The sequence below is a fragment of the Chelonia mydas genome, chromosome 1 (assembly GCF_015237465.2).
Source record: "Chelonia mydas isolate rCheMyd1 chromosome 1, rCheMyd1.pri.v2, whole genome shotgun sequence".
NCBI lineage: Eukaryota > Metazoa > Chordata > Testudines > Cheloniidae > Chelonia > Chelonia mydas.
The window spans coordinates 254,789,158-254,816,188 of record NC_057849.1 but is presented as its reverse complement, the minus strand read 5'-3'; the positions used below and the strand labels follow the sequence as shown (position 1 = coordinate 254,816,188).

Genomic DNA, 27,031 nt, shown 5'->3' with positions numbered 1-27,031 from the left:
AGCCCACAGAAGAGCTTCAAGAACCCCCTCATTATCTAGGGTCACTTCCCAAGGGACAGTTGGGAGGGGGCCTGGGAAGATGGATGTAAGGGATGAAAGCACTGGCTTATCCCTCGAAAGACCTGAGCCCCAATTCTGGCTTATGTCGGCAGTGTAGTGAGTTTGATGGGTCTCAGTCTAGGGCTTTACAAGTTGCCACACGGTCCTCTGGAGAGGCCTAGAGACAGCAAGGTCAGGAGTGGGTGAGTGTGCACATGCAGAGCCCAAGGCTGAAATAACAGGGGGTGTTGCAGGTCAGGAGTGAGAGGCATCGCCAGACGCTTGCACAGCACTTGGCTGCACTTTCCAGCCCTGGCTTTCATGAGCAATCCAAATTCTTCCCTTCCAAGAAGATCAAAAGCTATTGCACCAGCCCTTGCTTGCCACAGGCTTTCCCCACAGCTACATGAACTCCCCATGCCACTTAGCAGCAAGCCAGCCAACATCCTGCGGGACACCCCCTCCTCCCTTCCTGTCCGAGTGCAGGACAGAGAGAGGGTGACACCACCCTGTGGCTCGGTGATGGCAGTGCAGATGTTTATTGTGTTGGCTCCCTTTGATCTCTTCAGAGAGAGCAGATTGGGGTCCGCCCCATGGCTAATTGCAGAGAGTGCCTTACATCCTAGCCAGGAGATTTGGCTTTACCCCATCTGTGTCATGGGTAGTTTGAGCTCTGGCGCAAAGAGGGCAGGTCACTCTCCCCTTTGTGCCTTTCCGTGTGTGCCGTAGCGGAGTCTTGATACTCCTGCCCTCCCCTGAAGCTGCATCTCCCACCTCTCCAGGGTGACCAGATTTTCCAAGTGCAAAAACATAGCCCAGTGCACAGGGAGGTGGGGGACAGGGGGCACATGGGTGAGAGTTCAGGAGGGGAGTCAGCAAGGTACATGAGGGAGGGTTGGGCAGCTTTGGGAGAGTGGACAGGTGCCTGCTTCTTCCTCTTCTCCTGTAGCAGCACAGCAGGGCTAGGCATGTCTCTGACGTGGGTTTACCAGCCTCACTGCTCAGACCCTGGGCTTACAGCCGTAAACCCTTGAGGGAAACGTGCTATAGACTGTAATGGGCACGTATACCGTCCTCTTCTGGTTGGGCTGCCTGACCTGCTTGGGTGCTGTGGTCACGTCACCCTCTAGTGGCTGCAACTTTTGGCAGCTATAGCCTCTGCTATGACTACAGTTAAGAGACCCTCCTGCCAGACGCCTGTGTGTTCTGGGAGCAGGACATCAGGAGCAATGTCTCCTCTTATGATCATGAGACCAGGGGATAACTGTGTATCTTGCTAAATGTATACAGCCCCATTAAAGATGGCCCCCACGTATACATTTAGGAAGATACATTTCCACAGCCGCAGAACTTATATGAGCAAATTCCTTTTTCAGCGAATTGAAATTTTTTTGTTAACACTGTGACACTCAAGCAAGATTTGGGAGCATTTATACTAGGGCTTTGCACAATCTGTGTGTCCAGTTTCACCACCAATCTCAAAATGGCACCAGTGGGTCATGAACCTGTCCCAAGTGGCCACGAGCAGGAGTTTGAATTAGAGGGACTGACAAAAACATTGGGAGCCAGACTTCAAAAAGCTGAGAGCTGACACTCCGTGTGAGGAGGCTGAGTTACCTCTTATCTTCTCTGTTTGTACTTGCAACTCCATTGGGGCTCAGCCATTAAGTTAGGCTGAGGCTTGGTCTGTACTTGGATGAAACTCCACCAAATAAAGTCTAGCTATCTTCAGGCAGTGGTGGCCTTGGCTCAGTAGGCAGTGCTCTTCCCTCACACTAGGTATTGAGCCCAGTGCCCAAGCAGAGCCTTGAAATGGGGAGATGCTGTTCTGCTGGACGTGCTGCCTTTCAGCCAAAATGTAAAGCTGACACTGACTGCTGGAGTCAAGTTGAAGAAAGAGGTGCTGTACCTTGGGAAAAGTATTTACAGGCCTGAGTGTAAGGCCTATGGACACTAGCATCCTGGAAGGGATGGGAGTAAGTGTGACTTAGCTGGAGCGGAGGACTGGGTGACCAAAGCAGCTGAAAGGTGCTGGTGGCTGGGTGGAGCTGAGGGAGACCAAGGGGAAATGAAAGTAGAGCTGCTCCGTTGCCCTATTGTGTTGTAAGGAGGTGCTCGAGGCCAGAGAGTTTTGTAACACACACTTATTAATCAAATACATCAGAATATATTCTTTCTTCCACCGCTAGTCTGCTCGCCTGTTATGAACTAGGTATACCAATCTCTTGTACTCTGTCTTACCTTCAATTTTCAGGCTGGAGACCTGACTTGGCCTTCCTGCAGTCCCACTCTGCTGCTGCTGCTATGGGCAAGTGGCCATATCCTTCCTAAAAGGTCCAGAGATTACATCCTAGACCACCCACCATCCAGCAATGAGCTAGAGAGCCAAGGCTGTTTTCTCTGTGTATAGACTAGTAACCACAGTGTAGCCCTCTCATTCGCCCTCCCAGTGTGGCTTTGAGACCCCTTCCCTCTGGATATGGGTCAGATATGTGCCTTTATCCCATTCATTCTACATGGAGTGGCTGCAGACACGAGAGAACCCTATTCAGAGAGATAGGTCTTTCTTAGTTCCCATGGAGGAGAGATGGGAGCCAGCATCTGTAGAACATCCCTTTTCATCTGTAGCTAATGCGTCAGATCCTCAGCTGGTGTGAATCAGCATAGCTCCATTGAAATCAATGATAGGAAACGTATCTAAAGTTGTTGGACTAGCAATGATATTCCTGTATCTGTTAGGAGGGTTATGGGCATCAGAGTTTAGGTTGGGGAACCTTAGCTGTGAATGTTCTCACTTTCAAATATTTGTATTTTATAAATACAATGTTCTATGGTGATATTATTTTAATGGCATGAATATTCATTTACCCACAACCTTAAATCTATCTCAAAGTTGTTTTCTAGGGGGAGAAATTACAAACTACATCTGTATGTCTGTTTTTCTATAATGTTGCATATCACTGCCTGGAACATCTGGTTTGCACAAGTTGATGTGGCCATGTTACCCTCTAGTGGCTATAGCCTACAACAGAAGAGTACTACTACACGGGCATGAAAGTTTGAGGGGATACTGCTTGTAGTAGGGATTACAAACCCCATACAGACCAGCATCTTCCCTGCCTATAGGCAACCAGGCTGACCATACCTCAGCACAGCTGCTAGAACCACCATTTATGGAGACAAGTACCCTCAGCTGGGACCAACAAGGAGAACAAGCCCAGCTATAAAAGGAGGAGAACTGAACTAGAAAGGAAGGCCTGGGATGATAATGTGGAAACAGCCCCATGCAAGGCTATCTCCAGGAAACTAATAGGGAGGTGGACTGCAAGCCCTGGAATTTAAGGTTGGATTGATTTGTTTTATCTTAAGTTGATTGACTGGGCTGATTTGACTTGACTAGAGGAAAAGCCAGTCAGGTGAACGTTGGGCTATAATAAAAGGGACTGTACACACAACCGTTGACAATGCTACTATGTTAATAATGTGTGGCAATGTCATCTTTGATCTGTTGCAGCCTGCAGTTAGTGTACAAACTGGATTTGTCCTAAATTCTGTGGGCTTGCTTTGCTGTCACCTTGCCCGTTATGCAATGATATATAAATAAATAAAATGAGAGAGATTCTGTAGCACAGTGCTCAGAGCACCCCCATGGGAGACCTGGCATCCAGTCCCCCTACTCCAATCACTTTCATCACTTATCCACAGTGGAACAGCTTCACCAGGGGTGACTGAAGGAACCCCCACATCAGAATATCCCATAGCTCTGAGGGCGGAGCCCACACCTGAGAGATGGGAGACCCCTGATCAATCCTTACCCCCTCCCCACAATCAGGCAGAGGGGGAACTTGGGTCTTGCCCATCCCAGATGAGTGCTCTACCCACTCAGCTAAAAGTTGTAATGTGGGCACTGGTACCAGCATCACTTCCTTCTCTGGGCCACTTTGTGTAGAGCAAGGCAGGCACCTAACCCATTCCTTCAAGAAACTGCTTAGGTGCCTACACCACCTGACTCCAGGTGGCAGGTTCCCACTTACGGATTGCTAAGCAGAGCGGGGCATCTCCACACAGCCTGGATTCAGGTGCCTATCTCCAGGAGAGGGGTGGGGTTTAGCACACACCCCTCTCCTTGGCATCTCCTGTTGGCTCACTTGGGCAGCTCCCCCTCTAACTCACTGACTTTTTTGTGGATCATGTTCTAGGCACCTGGCTCTCCCCATTCATTGCAGAAGAGCCCTGGCGCTTAACTCAGGCTTTGTGGATCACCGTGTTGTTCCTGGGATTTTCTAGGTGCCTAAAAGTCGGGCACCACCATCCTCGGCACTGCAGTGCCGGTCCATTTGTGGATATGTGCCTTAAGTTCATTCAGGTCTGTAAAGTACTAATTATACAGTACCCCTATGAGGTGGTATTATTAGCCTTGTTTTGCACACGGGGGAACTGAGGCATGGAGGCTTAAGCCAAAATGGTCATGTCAATTCATTTTGGGTGCCCAATTTGAAATGCCTAGGGCCTGATCATTCAAGGTCAGGCCTGCTGACGGAGGGAGGGGGCAATTGCCCAGGGGAGCCCTGTGGGCTGGCATGGGGTGGCCTGGAAGTGACTGAGTCATCACTTCCACCCCAGGCCCCACCCACCCAAGGATAACCCTGGCCATGGGGCCCAGAATTCCTGTCGGTAGGCCTGTTCAGGGTACTTTGCATGTACAGCACTTTATTCAGAGAGGAATTCCCCTTGACTTCTGTGAGTGCCCAGCACTTCTGCAAATCAGACCCAGGTGTCCCAAGTTGGATGCCCAGAAAATGAGGAACACACAGCGGCTACCTGGGAAAATGTTAGTTTATGTGACTCACCCCATGTCCCACAGGAACTCAGAGGCAAAAGCAGGGAGATAATCCATCTCGCCAGGATGTCACTCAGCTGCCTTAGCTATGAGACTATCCTGCCTCTTCCTGCAGCCCCTGCCTCTTTCAATGCACACCTTCCAACCCGCTCAGCAAATGAGGCAGGGCTCCTATAGACAACAGCCTCCTTCACTACACAGCCCTGATTCATCCTTGGAGCACCATCCATCCTGTGCACTGAGTGAGACAGGGCTCTTATGGAAAAAACAGTATGTGATCATGTAATTAAAGACTGTTTCATAATGCGTAGCACAAAGGGGCCAAACGAAGGTTTCATGGGCATCTTCAATTCTGCTCTTTCCTAGTGTCGGAGTGCTTGACTTTGCAACCTTCATGTTCTTTTCCCAGAATTTTTTAGATATAATTTCCTAATTTTGTAACAAAATCTTACAAAAATTTAAAAGCCAAAAATTTCAGCACCTTGAACCATGCTGATGCCACACACAGGTCATCTGCAGGGGTGGGATCTTTAGATCCACAGCACAGTCATCTTCCATGTGAGCTAATGGAGTAACCGGTAGCAGTGGACAGCTGTTATCTTCTACATGGACCTACTACTAGAAGAGCATGGACATAGGTGCCAACTCACCACCCACCGGTGCGCACTACTGATCAGCTCCTCCCCCTCCCCCAGCACCTCCCACCTGCTGCTGATCTGCTATTCAGCAGCAGGCAGAACGCACTGGCTGGGAAAGGGGAGGAGTGAGGGCAGGAAGAGGTGGAGTGAGGGTGGAGCTTGCTTTGGGGAGGGGGCAAAATGGGGTGGGGAAGAAGTAGGGTGGGGCTTTGGGGGAAGGAGTAGAGTGCGGGCGGGGCCTGGAGCGGGGCAGGGGTCGAGCACCCCTGAAGAAATGAGAAAGTCCGTGCCTGTGAGTGTGGAGACAAACACTCTGCCAGTAGTTTTCACAGCTGTTTGCTGGACACTAGAGAATGCGGAGATTCAGGAATGCTAGGTTCTATTCCAGGTTCTGTAGGGAAGTTTTCTCTAGTGGTTACAGACCTTCCCCCCCGCCCCCCACCTCTCCCTGTCCCTTTCTGCTCCTATCTCCTTCTCCCCAGCTCCTGCCCCCGTCTTCCCCTCTTCTGCAACCCCCCTGGTTCGTGCCCCCAGTTCCTTCTCCTCTCTAGGGTCCTGCTTCTTAACCCTTCCCTCCTCCCACCCTGACCACCCCACACTTCTTCCGTTCCATGCTGCCTGGGCACCAGCTAGGGAGCACTGAGTGCATAGGGGAGATAGGACTGAGAGCAGAGAGACTACCACAGCAGTCCCTGGCAGCTAGGAGGAGTTATTTCAAGGAAAGTCCTGCTCAGCCCCAGGATGGATAGAACATTGCTTAGTTGCTCTGTGATGACCGTGCATGTGCAATCCTGTCACAGGTGGGAGATGTGAATGGATGAAGCATGCTCCATTGCTCTGTGTGGATGGCACATGGGCAGTCTGCTGGTCATGGGAAAGCTGTGAGGCAATGGAGCATGCTCCGTGAGGATGGAATCTTCAGAGAACTTAGCTAGTAAAACTGAAGTCTCCACTGAGCATGTGCAAACTGAGATTTTTCCGATGCTGATAAATTGGCCCAATGTGGCAGAGTTTTCACAGGGACAGCGAAAGGCTCATCTCTCGTACCAGAAAAATTCCCCGCTAAATTTCAAGTTTGTGTTCCAAAGCTTGGAGGTGCTACAGCTTCTCATCTAGATGGTTGTAAGGATTTTTTTTAACATGGCAAAACAATGTATTTTCCCCTGACTTCATTTTTGGAAAGGGCTGAGCTGTTTGAGCTGAAACTTTCCCAGAATATTCAGCCTAATGCATACGCCCCAGGGTGGAAAATTTTCAGCCCAAACGGTTAAAGTTTGGTAAAGTTATGAGTAAGGCTAAGATTTCTGTCATGGATATTTTTAGTAAAAGTCATGGACAGGTCACGGGCAATAAACAAAAATTCACGGAAACTCGTGGCCTGTCTCTGACTTTTACTAAAAATATCCCTGACAAAATGGTGAGCCTAGCTGCAGGGTCACACACCGCCTGCAGAGGTTGGGCAGCTGTGGGGGCTGCTCCAAGCTCTGGGGGTCCCCACCACGTGTGGGGGCTTGGAGCTCCAGGGTTCACCGGCCTGGAGCTCAGGGTACCCCTGCCATCTGTGTCAGCTGGGAGCTTTGAAGAACCCCAGCCCCTGCGGCAGCTTGGAATTCCAGGGAACCCTTGGCCCCTGCAGCAGCTCAGAACTCTGGGGTACCCCCGAGGCAGCTGGGAGCTCTGGGGGGCCCCTGCCGCTCTCATTGACTGGGAGCTGCAGGGGGCCTTGCTGCGGCCAGGAGCCATGGCCTGTGTCGGCCGGGAGCTGCAGGGGGTGGCAGGGGTGCCACCACGGCAACTCAGCTGCAGGGGGCCGTCGCCCCCTGCTGCAGCCAGGAGCTGCGGCCCTGCTGTCCATGGTGGCTGGGAACTCTGGGGATTCTGTGACTTCCACGACCTCTGTGGAAAAAATCATAGCCTTAGTTATGAGCAATTGAAAACAGGGTCTTATCATGGAAAGTGTTGGGCAACCTTAACTGTAGGCTTCTCTGCCTACTTTACTCCACAGTTTCTTTGTTTCTGAATTGGGACTCAGGAGATCTGGAAAGAGAGTCTGAATTCAGTGTTAATTTATTCAATCATTTGTTTCTTTTCTCTTTTGAAACTGGGCCAAATTTTGCTCCCACTAAAAATTGGGAGTAACTCCATTGATTCTGGGTTGAATTTGGCTTCAAATTTGTAAAGACTATGGGTCAAATTCAGACCTGGAGTAAGCAGGTGCAACTCCACTGAAGTTGGTGGACTTGCTGTGTGGTCAGTATTTGGCCATATGTGACCACTTTTTTTTTTTTTTTTTTTTGCAGAGGATGAAGTACTTTTATAGTATCTTTATAAAGCTAGACATAGGCTATGTCTATACTAGAGATCTTAGCGCGGCACAGCTGTATCAATGCAGCGGCACCACTGTAAGATCTCTCATGTAGCTGCTCTATGCCGACAGGAGAGAGGTCTCCTATCGACATAATTAAACTACCTCCAATGAGCGGTGGTAACTATGGAGGCGGGAGAAGCTCTGGTGCTGACATAGCGCGGTCCACACTACCATTTATGCTGGTGAAACTTATGTCATTCAGGGGGGTGTGGGGTTTTTTTGTTTTGTTTTTTTCTTCCCCATGTCCCCTGGGTGACAAACTTTGCCGACATAAGTGGCAGTGTAGACATGGCCATAGACTCCAAATATACTCTAAAATGGGTTGAGAGGTAGAGGCCTTAGCTTGTGTGTGAGTGAGAGAGAGGAAGTTTTACAGTGATAAAAGCATTTGTCATTTTTAAAAACTACTTGTTTATTTTGGAAGTTTGAACAAGTTCACAGATCCTTGCCATGTAAATATCGGAAACACAATCATTACAACCATTAGCTTTTGTTTAAAGAGACATACAGCAATATAGTCATCAGATCTTTCTATTTAATACACTGTTACCATATTACAAAGTGAGCATCATTACAACTCCTATAATGTCATTTCTAGTGATTTTAAGTTGAGTGAAATCTCAATATACATGTTTAAGAGGCCAAGCATGGCTACTAAATGTTAATAATAAAAAACTGGACAAGTGGGCTGGTTTGTTTTTTGTTTGCAGCGAATGTACTTTGAGTATTGATTGAAAAGCAACCAAAGGGATAAGAGCATTTTAAGCATATTAAGACAGTTCAGAAGCAGGGTTGGGGTAGGATATGTATCTGAGGAGATTTAAGGTCTAATTCCCATTCCCATGGATGCATCAGAGGGGTGGGAATGGCTTTAGAATGACATAGTATACATTCCAGATCTGATTCCTTCATACATACTCTCTAGTTTGAATGTTATGAGCTCCAGAGTTTATAGATATAGATCAGAAGCTAAGAATTGTAGAAAATTGATAAGGGAAGCAAAGGGCCACAAGGAGAAATCTATGGCTGCAGAGTTAAGAAAAATATGGAGGAGTTTTTAAAGTATATTGGGAACAAAAGGAATCCTAGTAATGGTATTTGATCATTAGATGGAAATGCTAGAATTATCAACATTAATGCAGAAAAGGCAGAAGTGTTCAATAAATATTTCTGTTCCATGTTTGAGAAAAACAGATGATGTAATCATATCATGATGACAACACTCCTTCCATTCTACTGGTATCTTGGGAGGATATTAAACAGTGGCTACTAAAGTTAGACGTTTTAAAATCAGCAGGTCCAGATAACTTGTCTCCAGGAGTTTTTAAAGAGTTGGCTGAGGAGCTCACTGGACCATTAATGATGATTTTTAATGAGTGTTGGAACTCTGAGGAAGTTCCAGAAAACAGGAAGAAAGCTAATGTTGTGCCAATATTGAAAAAGGGAAAATGGGATGACCTGGGTAATTATAGGGCTGTCAGTCTGACATTGATCCTGGGCAAGATAATGGAGTGGCTAATACAGGACTCAATAAAGAATTAAAGGAGGGTAATATAATTAATGCCAATCAACATGGTGTGACAGGTTCCCTGGGGTGCAACCTGGAACTGGGGTACTGCTGAGCCCTCTGGCTTACCAAAGTGGACTCCCTTTTACCCTGTAACGTGTGACAAGCTGCAAACCTCTACTTCACTTACACAGACATCCACAGGCAGGGATACTCCCAGCTGAATTAAATGAATGCTTGTCATGAACCAACAACAGACCAGCTTCAGCCAATTCCCCACAGCTTCCCAGCCTAGGACCCCAGAGCTCTACCATTTTGCCATGATCAGAAGCCTGACTAATGTAAGTTTATAACCCAGTCTGCCCCTCCCTCAATGTGGAGAAGACATGCAGCAGCTTTTGTTCCTGAGTTGAGGTTTCCCAAGAACTTCAAGCAAAATACACTGTTTTAGGTAGATTTTAAGTGGTTCTAAGTGGTAGGCATAAAAGGACAGAGATGGTCACCAAAGAAAATAAAAATAAGCTTCCAATCTATATTCTATAAACTAAACAGGATTTGAATCAAGCACTATTCTCACCCTACTGTATGCTACAGGCCTTAATGCAGACTTCCTTACTGAGGTCTGGACTAGTCTCCTCAGATGATCTTTGTCTTCTTGGTGTTCTGGTTGTTTCCAGTGTAGGTGGTAGAGGAAAAAGGCCCCGGCCTGCAGCAGCTGTCCTTTATTTTATACCCTTGGCCCATGTGCCTGGCAGATGCTAGCCCGGGCATTTCCTGGTGGGCTTTGCTGAGTCACAGTGAACAAGCAGTGCCCAGTGTGTGGTGCTTGCCTAGTTTTGTCACAAAGTTGATTAATGGGTGGTCAACACATGCTACAAGCAAATTTACAGCATATTTCAGTAACAACCACACAGCACAATCTCACAACTTTATACACACTAATGATAGACATATTTGGACAGTACAGTGGGTTTCAGATCACGACCTTTCATAGGATGCCTTACGTGGCATGCTTTGTATGAAATATCACAGCCATATTTGAATAATGACTATGGGGGTCACAGGGTGTTGTTTAGGGGTACAGAGTACCACACATGGGTTTTTGGAAAATATATCTGGTCAAACTGTCTTGATATATTTTTTTGATAAGATTTCAAGTTTGGCTGGTAAAAGTAATAGTGTTGACGTAATAGACTTTTGTAAGGCATTTCACTGGGTATCACACAACATTTTGATTAAAAAACAAGAACAATATAAAATTAACATGGCACATATTAAATGGATTAAAAACTGGCTAACTGATAGATCTCAAAATGTAATTGTAAATGGGGATTCATCATCAAATGGGTATGTTTCTAGTGGGGTCCTGCAGGGATTGGTTCTTGGCCCTACGCTATTTACATTTTTATCAATGACCTGGAAGGAAACACAAAAATCATCACTGATCAGATTTGTAGATGGTACAAAAATTGGGAGAGTTGGAAGTAATGAAGAGTACAGGTCACTGATACAGAGTGATCTGAATCACTCAGTAAACTGGGTGCAAGCAAATAATATGCATTTTAATATGGTTAAGTATAAATGTATACATTTAGGAACAAAGAATATAGGCCACTCTTACAGGATGAAGGGACTCTATCCTGGGAAGCAGAGAGTCTGAAAAAGATTTGGGAGTCATGGTGAAGAATCAGCTGCACATGAGCTCCCAGTGTGATGCTGTGGCCAAAAGGGCTAAAGCAATTCTTAGATGCATGAACAAGGGGATCTTGAGAGGGAGTAAAGAGATTATTTTGTATTTAGCACTGGTGCGACCGCTGCTGGAATACTATATCCTTGAATTATGGGCACCAGAACTGAAGGATGTTGGTAATTGGAGAGGGTTCAGAGAAGAGCCGTGAGAATGATTAAAGACTTAGAAAACATGCCTTGTAGTGATAGATGCAAGGAGCTCAATCTTTTTTCTTAACAAAGAGCTAGTTAAGGGGTGACTTGTTTATAGGCTATAAGTATCTACATGGGGAATAAATATTTGATAATGGGCTCTTCAGCCTAGCAGAGAAAGGTATAATATGATCCAATGACTGTAAATTGAATCTAGACAAATTCAGACTGGAAATAAGGTGTCAATTTTTAACAGTGAAAATAATTAATCAGTGGGCAAATTTACCAAGGATTATGTGGATTCTCCATCACTGGCAATTTTTAAATCAAGACTAGATTCTTTTCTAAAAGATCTGCTCTAGGAATTATTTTGGGAGAAGTTCTCTGGCCTGTGTTATACAGGAGGTCAGACTAGATGATCACAATGGTCCCTGTTGGCCTTGGAACCTACAAAGCTATGAATCTATTCATTTGTTTTCCCATCTAAACAAAACCAGATCCTCAAATGAGGCAAACATCATGGTAAGAAGAAAAGGAGGACTTGTGGCACCTTAGAGACTAACAAATTTATTTGAGCATAAGCTTTCGCGAGCTACAGCTCACTTCATGGAATGCATCCAATGAAGTGAGCTGTAGCTCACGAAAGCTTATGCTCAAATAAATTGGTTAGCCTCTAAGGTGCCACAAGTCCTCCTTTTCTTTTTGCGGATACAGACTAACACGGCTGCTACTCTGAAACCTATCATGGTAAGAGCTCTTCCTGCTGGAAGTGTTTATACTGTCATTTGTTTCTGAAAGATAGACTCGGCTTGATCCTCTGTGCCTTGTGCAGTCACGTCCACCAGCGCGAGTGAGTGGGAAGCAGGTGAGCAGTGCTACCAGTTTGGAATGGTAGTGTCTGACATCCACGTTGTGCCGTGTAAATGGCTCCCTGAGGTCCAGGACATCCCCCTCAGAAAATCTTTTCATTAAACAGAGAGAGAGAGAGAGAGAGAGAGAGAGAGAGGCTGACTCTGGCTGGCTCCAGCAGAGTAACTAGCAGCAAGAACTTTCTCTGCATGAGTCAGTCTCAGTTCAGAGCAGCCAGCACTGCAGGTACTTGCTTCTGATCATTCATGTGCAACTGGTGAATTGATTCCTCTGACCGGAGGCAGCGGAGTGATACCGGCATTGAATGCCGACTGGAGACTACGGGTTAAGTTCTCCCACCTCACAGTGCAGTAGCCAGGCGGTGACTGTCTCTGGGAAGACGGGCGTTTGGCCCCACTGAGTGAGAATGAGTCAGAGACAAGTTAACTCTTCCTGCGTTAACCAGAGCGTCGTGGCTGCAGTGCAAATACTGTGTTGCTTGCACAGCATCAGAAATAAATCAGGCCTCTCAGCATTTCCAGCAGCACGGAGGCCAGGCATCGCTGCCAAGTCTGGTTAGCAGAGGAATATTTAAGAACACGGGCGATAAATCAAGTCTTACAAATGAAGCATTTGACTCAATCGTTTTATCTCATCCTCGGGTCTGCGATGCGCTTGACCTTGAAAATAATGCAGCACCAAAGGCAAAGGGCCTGTTTGCTAGCGGCTAAGCCTCTCTTCCCAAGACCAGCCTGCATAGCTGAGCTGGGAAGCTGCATGGGGACAAACGGAGGAATGCTACCCTCGCCAAGACAGAGAACCAGAATCAAACCCAACAGCTGCTGCTCCAGCCTAAATGCTGGAGGAGGCGTCACACCCTCTTCCTTGGGAGAGGGTCGAGGTAGCTGCAGCTTCTCTGGTCTTGCTCCCACCCACTCCTTGCAGGGCACTGCATAGAGGGTGCACCCCCTCCTTTGCCACTCCATCCATGGGAACGGTCAATGGGGCCATCTGATCTCATGAAAGAGGGGCCAAGGTTCCCTCACACCTTTTCTCCTTTTTTGTGTCTCTGTGGAAAAATAGGATATTTTCTCCCCATTATGGGATAGATCACTAGTCCTCAGTCCATTCCTTTGCCCTGCTCCAGCAAAGCAAGGGGGGTAGGAAGCTTTGGTAGCAGGGCAGATAGGGATTCCCTTTGCACTGGTTGGGGGACCCCACCTTCTGTGCCACTTGCTTCTGGCTCCTCCTGGCACAGGGGTGTGTTGGTGGTGAGAGGGGGAATGGCAGAATAGGCATAGTTTGACTTCTATATTTGGGGGGGCAGGGCAGGGAGGATTTAACCAGGGCCATGGGGTGGCTAATGCGCAGAAGACACCAGCTGGGGGAGGGGCATCTTGGAATCCTCAGCTGGAAACCACCCAGGGGTTCGGGGTGGGGCTGGGGCTGCCCCACTCCTGTGTCTGGGTTTCCTGTTGACTCAGAGCCGGCCCCGCTCGGTCACATGGTGCTGCCAGGCCCCCTCCCTGCACGGCAGCTGGCAGAGCTGAGCCAGTCAAGTGACCACAGCGGCCAGGCGAGCTGCAAGCTGGCTGTGTGAGCTGCGCCCCGCAGGGAGAGGCAGGAGCAACAGCTGGGCGCTGCGGGGAGGGGCTGCTGCTTTCCAGGAGGAGACGGAGAGTCAGGGAGGGGTCTGCCTGAGGCGGGGGGTGGTGATGTGCTGTTTGAGGGGCAGATGAACTTTTAAATTGTGCCCCATCACTATCAATGTATACAGTTGTTTTGGGGGGGAGGGGATTGGGATGCCTTCCCAATCTCCACCCTTGAATGGCAGGAACACTTTGTGCTCTGCAAATTCTCTCTTGGCACAACAGCCCCTGGGGCCACTGCAGCTGGAGGGACGTAAAGCAGCCCTGAGGCTGCTCCAAGTTACACGGTTGGCTGAACTGGCCTCTAGCTAGCTCAGGGATCAGGGGAGCATAATGGTGGCTTAAGTCACCTTTGCCATCCCCCTTTGGGTCCTGAACTGCTGCAGCTTGGCCAGATTCCAGGCTCTGACTCTTGGGTTTGAATGAAAAGAGGAGGAGAGAAGGCAAGGGGGAAGAAACCAATGATCAGTGGGGCTGCCAGACAGATGCAAAAAAGCATCAGTCCTAGAAGGGAGGCACCAGGAGGGATTGAACCCAGCCCTCTCCTACATAGCATCTCTAGGGCAACAAGCCTTCACCCTATTGTCCTCCCCTGCCAGGCTGCGTGGTACCAGAGACCAGGACTAGGAATCACAGGGAGGTCAACCTTCACCTAATTTCAAAGCGGTGACAAGCCCTTATATAGCAGTGCAGGGCATTACCCCACCCACAGCTCTATGGATGCTGCTTGGAAATGTTACAGAGATTCCTCAGGACAAGAAAAAGGCTGCTTTTGTTCAGACATGAGAGCAACATCTTCAGTGACTGGCCCCGGGCACCCTTTGGGCAACACCTCTTGGAGATGATGTGTGTTTGCCCGGATGTGGTTAATAATTCTGAGAATGCAGTTTGCTCACCACCCACTGAGCGGCTGTAACTCATTGACCTTAGGAAGCATCAGAGAGATGCCTGGACTCAGCCACTCCCTTGGTAGGCCAGGCTTCTGAGGCCCCTTCAGCTCTGGCAGTGGCAGGGGGCTTTCTAGCCACTGCTGAATGGGGTCTGTCTGGCTCCATGGCTTGGATGCGCACCATGCAACATACTGAGTTCTAAAATACAGCCCCTTTCCATCTCCCAGTGACCCCAGGATCTGGTCAGAGCTGATAGCTGCTGCAGCCTGACACTGAGCACTGCCTCAATCTCTCTCTGCCAAGGGAATGCTACTGTTTGTGCAAATCAGGTGCAGCCCACAGGCTCTTGGGAAGCTGCCAGCATGGCCTTTGCCACCGTAAAGCGTGAACACCCAGACTCGACAGGAATGTCAAGTGACGTGTGTGCCAGGACAGGAGGCAGAGGCATGCGACCAAGCAATCCACATCCTGCCAGAGAGCCGTTGGGGTGGCTGGCCAGGTGAAGAGCACTGAGAGGCGTTGTGGAGGGAGGGCAGATCAGCAACCATGCAGCTGCCTGGCTCCAGAGGAAAGGGAGCCCTGAGCTGGAAGTGCTCTCTCTCTCTCCAGCCCAGAGGTCAGACTTACACCCCCATCCCTGCCCACCCGGCTGGATTCTTCTCTCAGAAAGGAATTCACAACTCGCATTCCTGGGCAGGAAGCAGGGGTGTCAGCACTTGTTTTTGCTCAGGCCTTCTTGCATTCCTGAAAAGGAAATCTGCCTCGCCACTGTTGCCTGGTCATGCTAGGTGTGTGTGGGGGGCGGTGAGAGAGAGAGGGAGAAGGAGAGAAAGGCAGGAAGCAGAGAGAGAGAGGTGAGAAGCAGCTGGATCCAGTGGTTTGGTACCCTGCTACCTGAGCGATTTGCTCTCCTTAGCTGGCACTGTGGCATTGGCCATCTGCTGAGGGACTGGCGCTAAGAGCCCCCCAGCTCAAACAGGATGGGGCCAGCAGTTTTCAGTGCTGGGGCTCCCCTCACTTGTACACACGCTTGTTGACCTCCAGGGCATGCTGTCTTCCTACCAGGGCTGGGCCCAAGCAGCTGTCTGGTAGGGGGCCGAGGTCCCTTTTACCGGGATGAGGGGTGAGTTTGTCTTATTAACATTGTATCGATTTGTAAAGTTGGGAGGGGGAATAGGCTGTGACTAGACACTGTTCACATGCTTAGAGTTTGTTGCTCTGCACACTGTAAGATCAGGTGACTAAGAGACTGTGAAAGAGACAGGGCGGGGAAGGGCCTGGGACACGCCTGCTGGGATTCTGATACAATCAGAAACCTGCCGAGGGGGAATACAATCCAGACTAGATTCTTGCTGTGTGACAGAAATTAGGGTCAGCCAACCAGAGCAGGAGTATGGCTGAGTCCCAGATCCCACCCATACTCCATTCCCAGCCCAGATTAGGCACTTGGAAAGGAGACTACTGAGACACAGGGACTCTTGCTGCTCAGATTGGGAAGGCAGAGGGGAATTTGCGGGAGCAGAAGTTTGATCCAGCGGTTGGCTCTGGCTGTGTCCTTTTGGCATGACAGGTAAAAGTGCCCTGACAGCCATGGGCAAGTGTCTGGTGAAGGGAGATGTTAGTGTGTGGTGTTCTTATACCAGTACAATTGTGTGCATGTGTGCAGGGGGAGGGTGTGTGTGAAATCTTCATCATTTAGGACTTTTAAAGGCAGACTGCACAAACCACTAGCAAATGGACCTGCACCAGGACAAACATGCATTGGCAGGGGTGTTGGATGATTTAGTGGCTCTGTTGGCTGGCTGTTTTCTGTGATTCATGGAGTTTTCTTAGGGCATCATCACAGCCCTGCCCTGGAGGCACCTCGTCCCCGCCTATGGAGCTGCAGTTTGCTATTTGTGCATTGGGGAAGACCCTCCTCCCCCAGGTCTGCTTGTGTACTTGTGAGGGGGGAGGAGATGAACGGGAAAAGGAAATTCAGTCTCCATTGTTCACTCAGACTAGACAATACTTTTATAGACACCAAGCTGCCCGCCACCTGGAGCAGTTCAGCTCAGCCCTGCCTGGAGGGGGCCATGGGGGAGGTGGGGAAAGGGAATTCAGCCTCCAGAACTAGCCTTGGTCTTTCTGCTGAGACTGCCTGTCAGGAAGCTGGTTGTGTATTGAACGGTCACAGGGCCCCTGCTTGGATTTCTTTAATGAGTGGGTAATTCAAACTCTCAAATCAATTTCCAGGAAGCAGAGTTCAACCTAGCAGCCAAACCAGCAGTGCCAATGCTTGCCCACTGCGGGCCCTAAGCAGGAATATTTTTGAGTCCCCCCCCACATAATACAAAAGAAGGCAAATTCTTATAATAAAAAGGGAGTAGGAGGCCCCCTGGAGCTGCTCAGGGCCATAAGCAATTGCTTAGTCTGCTTATGCCCAGTGCCAGCTCCGCAGACCAGTTTAGGAGCTGGCACACCCTTCAGGGGCTGCTGTTAAATTTCCCTTCTGCACAATTCTGTCTCCAGACAAATAAATTAATCACAGCTTCAGAATAGAATATTAGTTGCAACAATGTTTCCCCCGAGGGACTTCTAGCCGATAGGAAGACTGCAGGCACTTCGTGTTCTAATTACCCCAAGCGCAACAGGCTCGAGATAATTAGCCTTGTCCTTGCTGGATTAACTCCTACTGAATTCTCAAGTTGACACCCTTGCTGTGCAATTTGGTATCATTTAGACCCCAGTTTAGCAAAGGATGATTCCATTCTCACCCTGGGAGCTGCAGACGGAGGTGGTGAGCTTTGCCTAAAGTGACAGATTGTCTTGAGTGGCCTCTCTTTCACCCTCCATTTCTGATGCCCCAGGTGGGTGGGCACCTTTTGTTCCTTCTGGACAGTTCTGGTATTTGAGATGATTGATCTGCCATTAGGGCCTGGAGAGCTGACCCCTAGCACCGCTCCATGTCCGTGACTCTCCACTGTCACAACACAAGTTCTCCCTCCCACTTCCCAGGCTCTGAGGATGCACCAGGACAGGCTGACAGCCCCACAGAGGAGGAGGAGGTGTTGTGGGAGAAGATTGAGAGTGTGCGGCACCAGCTGACCCGGTCCTTGAACCCAGCAAAGCTGACGCCCTACCTGCGCCAGTGCCGTGTGATAGACGAGCAGGATGAGGAGGAGGTGCTGAACTCATGCAGGTTCCCATACAAGAGCAATCGCACAGGTAGGAGAAAGCAGTCTGTCTCAGTGGGTGTGTGGAGTCCTTCTTTCCCCAGGACACCCCTGCCACGCAGTGGAAATACCACCCTCAGTGCTCCCTCATTCTTATTCCCTACAGTGACTATCCCACCCCACAGGCAGTGCTCCTGCCCGGTTCCCTCCAGCGACTTCCCCCTGCACAGCCAGCGCTCCCACCCCATTCCCCACAGCGATTACCCCCACAGCCAGCACTCCCGCCCTGTTCCCTACAGCAACTCCCTCCCACAGCCAGAACTCCCACCTCATTCCCTACAGCGACACCCCCCCCCCCCCCCAGCCAGCGCTCCCGCCGCGTTTCTTACAATGACCCCCCCAACCAGCGCTCCTGCACCATTCCCCACAGGGATTCCCCCTCACAGCCAGCGCTCCCGCCGTGTTCTTGACAGCGACTTTCCCTCCCACCCCAGGCAGTACTCCCGCCCCATTTCCTCCAGAGACCTCCCCCGCCCCCCACATGCAGTACTCCCACCCCATTTCCTCCAGCGACCCCTCCCACAGCTAGTGCTCCCGCTCCATACCCTACAGTGATTCCCCCCACACGCAGCCAGAGCTCCTGCCTCGTTCTCCACAGCGACTCCCTCCCCACAGCCAGCACCCCTGCCCCTTTCCCTCCAGTGACCCACCCACAGCCAGCGCTCCCGCCCCATTCCCCACAGTGATTCCCCCCCCCACACAGCCAGAGCTCCTGCCTCGTTCTCCACAGCGACTCCCTCCCCACAACCAGCACCCCTGCCCCTTTCCCTCCAGTGACCCACCCACAGCCAGCGCTTCCGCCGCGTTCCCCACAGTGATTCCCCCCCACACACAGCCAGAGCTCCTGCCTCGTTCTCCACAGCGACTCCCTCCCCACAACCAGCACCCCTGCCCCTTTCCCTCCAGTGACCCACCCACAGCCAGCGCTCCTGCCCCGTTCCCCACAGTGATTCCCCCCCACACACAGCCAGAGCTCCTGCCTTGTTCTCCACAGCGACTCCCTCCCCACAACCAGCACCCCTGCCCCTTTCCCTCCAGTGACCCACCCACAGCCAGCGCTCCTGCCCCGTTCCCCACAGTGATTTCCCCCCCCACACACAGCCAGAGCTCCTGCCTTGTTCTCCACAGCGACTCCCTCCCCACAACCAGCACCCCTGCCCCTTTCCCTACAGTGACCCACCCACAGCCAGCGCTCCCGCCCCGTTCCCCACAGTGATTCCCCCCCACACACAGCCAGAGCTCCTGCCTCGTTCTCCACAGCGACTCCCTCCCCACAGCCAGCACCCCTGCCCCGTTCCCTCCAGTGACCCCCCCCCATGGTCAGCGCTCCTGTCCCATTACTCACAGTGATTCACCCCCCACAGCCAGAGCTCCTGCCCCATTTCCTCCAGTGAACCCCCAACAGCCAGCGCTCCTGCTCCGTTCCCCACAGCGATTCCCCCAAACACACAGCCAGAGCTCCTGCCTTGCTCTCCACAGCGACTCCCTCCCTACAGCCAGCGCCCCGGCCCTTTCCCTCCAGTGACACCAAACACAGCCAGCGCTCCCGCCCCATTCCCTACAGCGACTCCCTCCCACAGCCAGCACCCCCGCCCCTTTCCCTCCAGTGACACCAAACACAGCCAGTGCTCCCACCCTCTTCCCTCCAGTGACCGCTCCCGCCCTGGTTCCTCCAACAACTGCCCCCACAGCCAGCGCTTCCATCTCCTTCCCTACTGCCTTGATCTTAAACGCGGGGGAAACTGGTGAATTTGCTCCTTGGTACAGTGATGTCATTACACCCGGTTGCTCATGGGTTTAGCAGTGTCTTGCTCCTGTGTTGCTCTGTCTCTTTTAGGACACCTGATGGACATCCTTCGATGTCGAGGAAAGCGAGGCTACGAAGCCTTCCTAGAATCTCTGGAGTTTTATTACCCAGAGCACTTTACCCGGCTGACAGGGAGGGAGCCAGTGCAGCGCTGCTCTATGATCCTGGGTAGGGACGCAGCCCCCTTCTCCCTCCCCAGCTGTGCAGTGGCTTAGAGAAACCTGTGTGTGAGGAACCCATACCCCCTGAACCCAGGCCTGGGGAGAGCCCTGCGTGTGTGAGGAACCCGGGCACCCTGAGCCCTGGATTGGGGAGAGCCCTGCGTGTGTGAGGGATGATGGGTTCCCCATGGGGTGCCACCTGGAACTGGGGTACCACGGAGCCCCCCTGACCCACCAGCCTGGGCTCCCTTTTACGCTGTACTGCTGTGAAAAGCTGCAAAGCTCTCTGTGTAGCCTGCACTTTCACCAGCATACATACAGGTAGGGACACTACCAGCTGCAGTTACAAGCAGGTTCACTGTCCAGGCCCTGCAGGGGAAAGCTATTCCCAGCAGCTCAGGCACACACCCCTTCTGGAGTATAAACCCCAAATTATTCCGTCTTGCGCTGCACAGGGAACTGTACAGCATAAGCTCATAAAATTCATCCCCTCCCTCACTGTGGAGAGGAATATGCCATATCCTTTTATCACTGAGTAGTGATTCCTACACTCTTGTTTAGATAGAGCAAAAACAAGTTTATTAACTACAATGTGGACACAAGAACAAATGGATATAAACTGGCCACTAGGAAATTTAGATTAGAAATTAGACGAAGGTTTCTAACCATCAGAGGAGTGAAGTTTTGGAATAGCCTACCGAGGGAAGTAGTGGGGGCAAAAGATCTATCTTGCTTTAAGATTAAACTCGATAAGTTTATGGAGGAGATGGTATGATGGGATAACATGGCTTTGGTAATTAAATATTCATGGTAAATAGGCCCAATGGCCTGTGATGGGTTTTAGATGGGGTAAGATCCAAGTTACCTGGGAAAGAATTTTCTGTAGTATCTGGCTGATGAATCTTGCCCATATGCTCAGGGTTTAGCTGATCGCCATATTTGGGGTCGGGAAGGAATTTTCCTCCAGGGCAGATTGGAAGGCCCTGGAGGTTTTTCGCCTTCCTCTGTAGCATGGGGCACGGATCACTTGCTGGAGGATTCTCTGCTCCTTGAGGTCTTTAAACTACAATTTGAGGACTTCAATAGCACAGATATAGGTGTGAGGTTTTTTTGTGGGAGTGGTGGGTGAAATTCTGTGGCCTGCATTGTGCAGGAGGTCAGACTAGATGATCATAATGGTCCCTTCTGACCTAAATATCTATGAATCTATGAAAATAGATTTTAAGTAATTATAAGTGATAGCAAACAGATCAAAGCAGATTACCTAGCAAATAAACAAAAGATGCAAACTAAACTTAATATACAAAATAGATTGGATATGAATAGCAGATTCTCACCCTAAGAGGTGGTACAATCAGCTTGCAGGTTCTTAAGGGGAAGCTGCACTTGCTTACAGCTTGGAATCCCCAGGTATTCCATTCACAGGCTAAAAATCCCTTTAGCCTGGGTCCAGCACTTCCCCCAGTTCAGTCTTTGTTCCTCAGGTGTTACCAGAAGACTAAGGGGGGATATGATAGAGGTATATAAAATCATGAGTGGTGTGGAGAAAGTGAATAAGGAAAAGTTATTTACTTGTTCCCATAATATAAGAACTAGGGGCCACCAAATGAAATTAATGGGCTGCAGATTTAAAGCAAATAAAGAAGTTCTTCACACAGTGCACAGTCAACCTGTGGAACTCCTTGCCTGAGGAAGCTGTGAAGGCTAGGACTATAACAGGGTTTAAAAGAGAACTAGATAAATTCATGGAGGTTAAGTCCATTCATGGCTATTAGCCAGGATGGGTAAAGAACGGTGTCCCTAGCCTCTGTTGGTCAGAGGGTGGAGATGGATGGCAAGAGAGAGATCACTTGATCATTGCCTGTTAGGTTTGCTCCCTCTGGGGCACCTGGCATTGGCCACTGTTGGCAGACAGGATACTGGGGTGGATGGACCTTTGGTCTGAGCCGGTATGGCCATTCTTATGTTCTTGGATGGGGAGTGAAGAACCTCAGGTGATGTCACTCCCCGCCTTATATAGCTTTTGCATATGGCGGGAACCCTTTGTTTCAAAGCTTAGTTCCCAGACTGGTCAGTGGAAAAACACTGACATCCCAAGATGTAGTCTAGAGACATGTGGTCATCGGAGGCTCTCTGTAGAGTCCTCAGGAAGGCTTCCCAGGTGGGAGATAAGCTTCTCCTAAGGCCTGTTGTTTTCCTAATGACCCATTCCCCACCCACTGTGTAGAATGAAAACCTCTTGTCTAGTGGGCATTACCCACGTGTAACTATATTGGAAATGCAGAGACAGACAATATTCATAACTACAGATACAAAAGAGATACATGCATACAAACAGGATAATAATATTCAGCAACTCCTAACCTTTCCAATGACATCTCACAAGACTTATCTTGCATAAAACACATCATAATTATGTCATAATCATATCATAATAATATCACTGCAAAGAATGTGGGCTGCAGTGTCACAAGAGGAACCCCCGGGCACCCTGAGCACCAGGTTGGGGAGAGCCCTGCATGTGTGAAGAACCCGGGCACCCTGAATCCCAGCCTGTGGAGAGCCCTGTGTGTACCAGGTTCCCCGGCACCCTCAACCCTGGTTTGGGGGTACAGAGTGACTGACAAGTCTGTGTCCCAGATCTAAGACAGGGTGGTAGCTGTCCCTGTCTCAGCACCCAGGAACTGATTGCTTTTCTCTCTTCCAGATGAGGAGGGCCCCGAAGGTCTGACCCAGTTCCTTATGTTGGAGGTGAAGAAGGTGAGGGCACAAAGGAAGGAGCTCTTGGTGAGAGAGCACCAGTTAAAGGTGAAGAACCAGGCCCTGGAGGAGGAACAGACCCGGCTGGGGCAGCGGCTGCAGGAGCTGCTGAAGGTGCAGGAGCGATCCCAGAGGCTGCGGGAGGAGTGGGACTCCAACAGCATGGAGCTGCTGCGGCTGAAGGATGAGAACTACATGCTGGCCATGCGCTATGCACAGCTGTGTGAGGAGAAGAACCTGGCCGTGCTACGGAGCCGGGACCTGCAGCTGGTGGTATGGCAGGGTGGGAGAGTGGGCACCTGGCAGTTAGTGGGTGAGAGGAGCGCTTGTTACTGAGCATGGGTTAGGCTGCCGATTAGGGACTGGGGTGTGATGGGAGTTCCCCTTGAGGGGGTGTGGAAGGGTGAGTGTGTACGTTCTGTCTTGGTACTGCAGGCAGGATGAGTGTCGGGGGGAGGGGAGGAATAAATGAGTGTATGTGTGCTAGTGGTGGTATATTTAGTGTCTTTGTGAGTATTAGTGTTTCATTGAAAATGTGTGTGTTCCGTTACATATTGGTATGTGATGGTGTGTTTTAGTGTGTATGTGTATCGTACATTGCTCTGTCAGCATGTGTGTACGTGTACTCTCTGCTGTGTATGCTTGTTGTGGTGTACTGTGTGTTGCTGTGTGTGTACTGTGTGTTCTCTGGGTGTTGCTCTGTGTGGGCTGTTGTTATATTTATTCTCTCCACTTACATAATGTCCATATCCATTCCTCTATAGGAGGGAGTGCTGTGTGTGTGCACTAGGCTCTGTGTGCGAGGTGCTCTGGACTGCCTGGCATTGGATATGTTACTGAGGTGCGGGGCAGAGAGCCCACCCCACACCTCCTCTCCCCTCAGATGACGCCAGGGAGAAGGAATTCATGACACATGCCCTGGATACCATGCTTTCACCTCCAGCAATTACACACCCACTTCTGCTGGCTGAGATAGGACGGCTGCACCTTGAGTTCACTTATTTACAAGCCTGTCCTTGCTAACACCTGTTCCTTGGGTCGTTCCAGTGCCAGGCTCCCACGCAGCCCTGCCAATGCCCCTCCCTGCAGTGCTGCCTGCCTCCCTGTTGTTCTAGGGCTGGGCCCTCATACGCAGCCCTGCTCATGGCCCTCAAGTCCCTGCTCACACTCTGCTCTTTCGGCCCTGGGATCCCCACACAGCTCTTGCCCATGTCCCTCACTCTTGACCAGCATCCCTCCGCTATAGCAATCCTAGACCTCTTCTGAGCACAGGCAGCTGGATTGTTTATGGGTCTGGTTATATGGACAAATACCCATCAGAGAGTAGGGTGAGACCCATGGTCACAGTCTAGCCCAGTCCCCCTCTCTGGATGGACACCAGGATGTGATGAGTGGACCCAGCCACTGGATCCCATGTGCTGCTAACCTCCCTGGGTCTGGGTAGTGACTGGTCACAGTTCCTAGCTCTGGGTCTCTCAGGGTATGTCTACACTGCAATAAAACAACCATGGCTGACTGGGCTGCAAAGCTATAAAATTGCAGTAGATATTCAGGCTTAGGCTGAAGCCTGGGCTCTGAGATCCTCCTCACCTTGTGGGCTCTCAGAGCCCAGGTTCCAGCCCGAGCCCAAATGCGAACACTGCAATTTTATAGCTCCGCAGTCCCACCCCAGCAAGCCTGAGTCAGCTGACTTGGGCCAGGCAGGGGTCTTCTACTGTAGTGTAGATGTACCCTCTGGCATGCTCCTGGGTGCAGACCCCATGTCTGGCAGCTTTCCTGGGCAGTAGGATCCTGCAGGTCAGCTGCCTAGCCCCCAGAACCAGTGCTCCACCCTCCGAACTCCCCCCTCCCCCCTTGCTTAGATACATTCACCCAGAGCCCACCTGACTGTGAAAACTATGGTTTCTTGATTAACCCCTTCGGAGACGACAAAAGAAAGGCAGGAAAACAAGGAACACAGGCTTAGCATGGGAATTTCTTAGCCACAGAGACTTCACTCTTAACAAAGCATGCTCAAGAGTCACAGATTTTTGGAAAATAACAATTCGGAACACAGACCCGCAACTGTGATCTCACCCTGTCTGTGAGTCTTGGGTTTGGTCAGCATGGTCAGCGGCGGGAGGGATAGCTCAGTGGTTTGAGCATTGGCCTGCTTAAACCCAGGGTTGTGAGTTCAATCCTTGACGGGGCCATTTAGGGATCAGGGAAAAAATTGGGGCTTGGTCCTGCTTTGAGCAGGGGGTTGGACTAGATGACCTCTTGAGGTCCCTTCCAACCCTGATATTCTATGATCCTTCAACTAGTCAGCCCTTCCTGCCTCCTTAACCTGGTCTTCTGATGATGAATGGGGCCTTGCTCAGAGAACCCCCTTTCTGAAATATAGCCTCTATTCTCTTTGGTCATATGGCCAGCAGAACAAACTGCAGCTCTCCCAGCCAAGTCCTCTAGCTGGGAAATTCCAGCTCCTCCTCACCAGTCACACTGCTGTGCAGAGAGGTCATTGCTCCAGGGGCTGGCCAGTCACTGAGAAACAATGAAAGCAGATAGGGCTAGATTGCTCTGTTTTAGCTTCACAGAGTCATTCCACTAGGTGCCAAGCCCCTACTACCAAATGGATGCTCTAATGAACACTGGAGGTTGCAATATAACATGAGGGTTACAGTACAAAATGGCAGTCACTTAAACTGGGGCTCACAGTTTGGTACAGACCTAGCCTACTCTGTCTCGCCAACCAAACCCCTTTCACTTGAGAGCTAAGCTGGAAGAGACCTCCTCCTCATCCTGTAGTTGTCCATCGTGTTGTCTCAGTCCTTGCTCTCATTACTCCCAAGCCCTCCCTGTGTGCCAGCCTCCCCGCTTTGCTCCATGGCACCTAAGGCAGAGGCGGTGGGCGTGAGGCTGTCTGTGTTCTCCCTGCCCCAGGTGGACCAGCTGAAATGTAAAGTTAGCAGCCTGGAGGAGGAGTGCAGGCTGCTGAAGAAACACAAGTCCACTGGGCCCCAGCGAGAGGCAGAGGAACGGGGTCAGCCTGACACGGTGTTTGAGCTGCAGGCCGAGAACCAGAGGCTGACGGCATCGCTTCAGGAGCTGCAGAGCATGCTGCAGGTACAAGCCTGAGCAAAGGGAGAGAAGCAGTGGCAGATTAGCCACTGGGCCAATGGGGCCCCTGGAAAAATGGATGCCCCCAAACCCCATCAGACACTACCTTGCTCCCCCGCACCCTGACCCCAGTTCTCGGCAGGAGAGCCAGGGGAGGGGAAATGGACCAGGATTGGGGGGGGCGGACTGCAGGCAGAAGGGGTGGGGAGGGGCCCCCACTTGCACTGGCCCAGGGCCCCACAACCCCCCTAATCCACCACTGAGAGAAGGCTGGGTGATCCTGACTCCTCCATGGCTGGACTGTCAGTGGGACTGAGAGCTCTGTCCTTCATGATTACAGTCCTGTGGGGAGGGGGCTGAGAGCCCTGTCCCACATGGACACGGTCTCACCCTAACAGGGAAGGGCTCTGGAGTGAGAGAGGGGCTGAGGCCCACCCCCTATGTTGCAGGCAGGGATGGAAGAAACTGGGGGTGGTGCTGAGCCTCTGGCGGGTCATGTTGCTAAGGAGGAGCTGATGGGTGTTGCATGTGGAGAGGGGCTGAGGGAGTGGAGTGGAAGTGGAAGAAGATGGTGAGGGATGAATAGGGTTACTGGGTAGACACTGCATGGAAAGCATGTGGAGTGAGATGCAGCTTGATCCCCCTTGCAACCTACACTCTGCCAGCTCTGATCCGTGTCTCCACATCTCCTTTCCCTCCTCTGCTGCTTCACCATCACCACCCTGTATGCCTGGAGCAGCCTCTCTCCTCTGAGGTACCATACAGCTCCCCTCCCCTCCTTCAAATCCTTCCTCAGAGTCACTCAGCTCCCTTTCCAAGGCTGATCTAGCGGGCGTGGATGCTTCCTGTGGCGTCCTCTGACCAGCTGGCCCCACCATGCAGCAGTATGGAGGTGGGCATTAGGTTCTGCCCGTCACCAGCTTTGTCGTTCGTTCTGATGTTCGGCCCATTGAAGTTGCCTCCCTGTGTCCCGCTCGGGGACTGAGCAGTGCTGAAGGCAGTCAGCCTAGATTCTGCTCTTCTCCACTTGGGAGTGTTTTCAATACAGCTGTTTCCACGGTGGGGAAAACAGATACAAAGCTCAGATTTCTTTACAGAGTCTAACAATAAGCCGGGGCTATAGCCAGAGATGCCAGACTAGAAAGGGGACCTGGCACCAAGCATGACAGAATAACAGCCCCCAGGACAATGGGATAGAAGGACCAACACCCAAGGGCATACTGGAATAGCAAACTAAACCTGTGCTGAATTCTGAACAGCAACAAGGTCCCTGTCTAAAATCGAACCCTCAGATTCTCTCGGGTCCTGTCTCTGGTTTGGTGCTTGGA

The 27,031-nt window shown here is 50.7% G+C and overlaps 1 protein-coding gene across 5 annotated transcripts in view; it reads left to right on the top strand.

Moving 5' to 3' along the window:
- The window catches only part of CARD10 (caspase recruitment domain family member 10), a 54,869-nt gene that overhangs the window by 8,477 nt on the left and 19,361 nt on the right, over positions 1-27,031 (top strand). For 2 of the 5 annotated variants that reach the window (XM_043542953.1, XM_037881049.2), the window contains exons 1-5: positions 16,113-16,231; positions 17,659-17,868; positions 19,714-19,851; positions 22,552-22,877; positions 25,527-25,709. In XM_043542953.1, coding sequence (XP_043398888.1) covers positions 16,225-16,231; positions 17,659-17,868; positions 19,714-19,851; positions 22,552-22,877; positions 25,527-25,709 — 864 coding nt within the window. In that variant the 5' untranslated portion in view covers positions 16,113-16,224. Of the gene's footprint in view, positions 1-15,469; positions 15,785-16,090; positions 16,232-17,658; positions 17,869-19,713; positions 19,852-22,551; positions 22,878-25,526; positions 25,710-27,031 lie in introns of those variants that run through there. The other 3 variants (XM_043542960.1, XM_043542955.1, XM_043542965.1) reach the window with 3 other exon arrangements.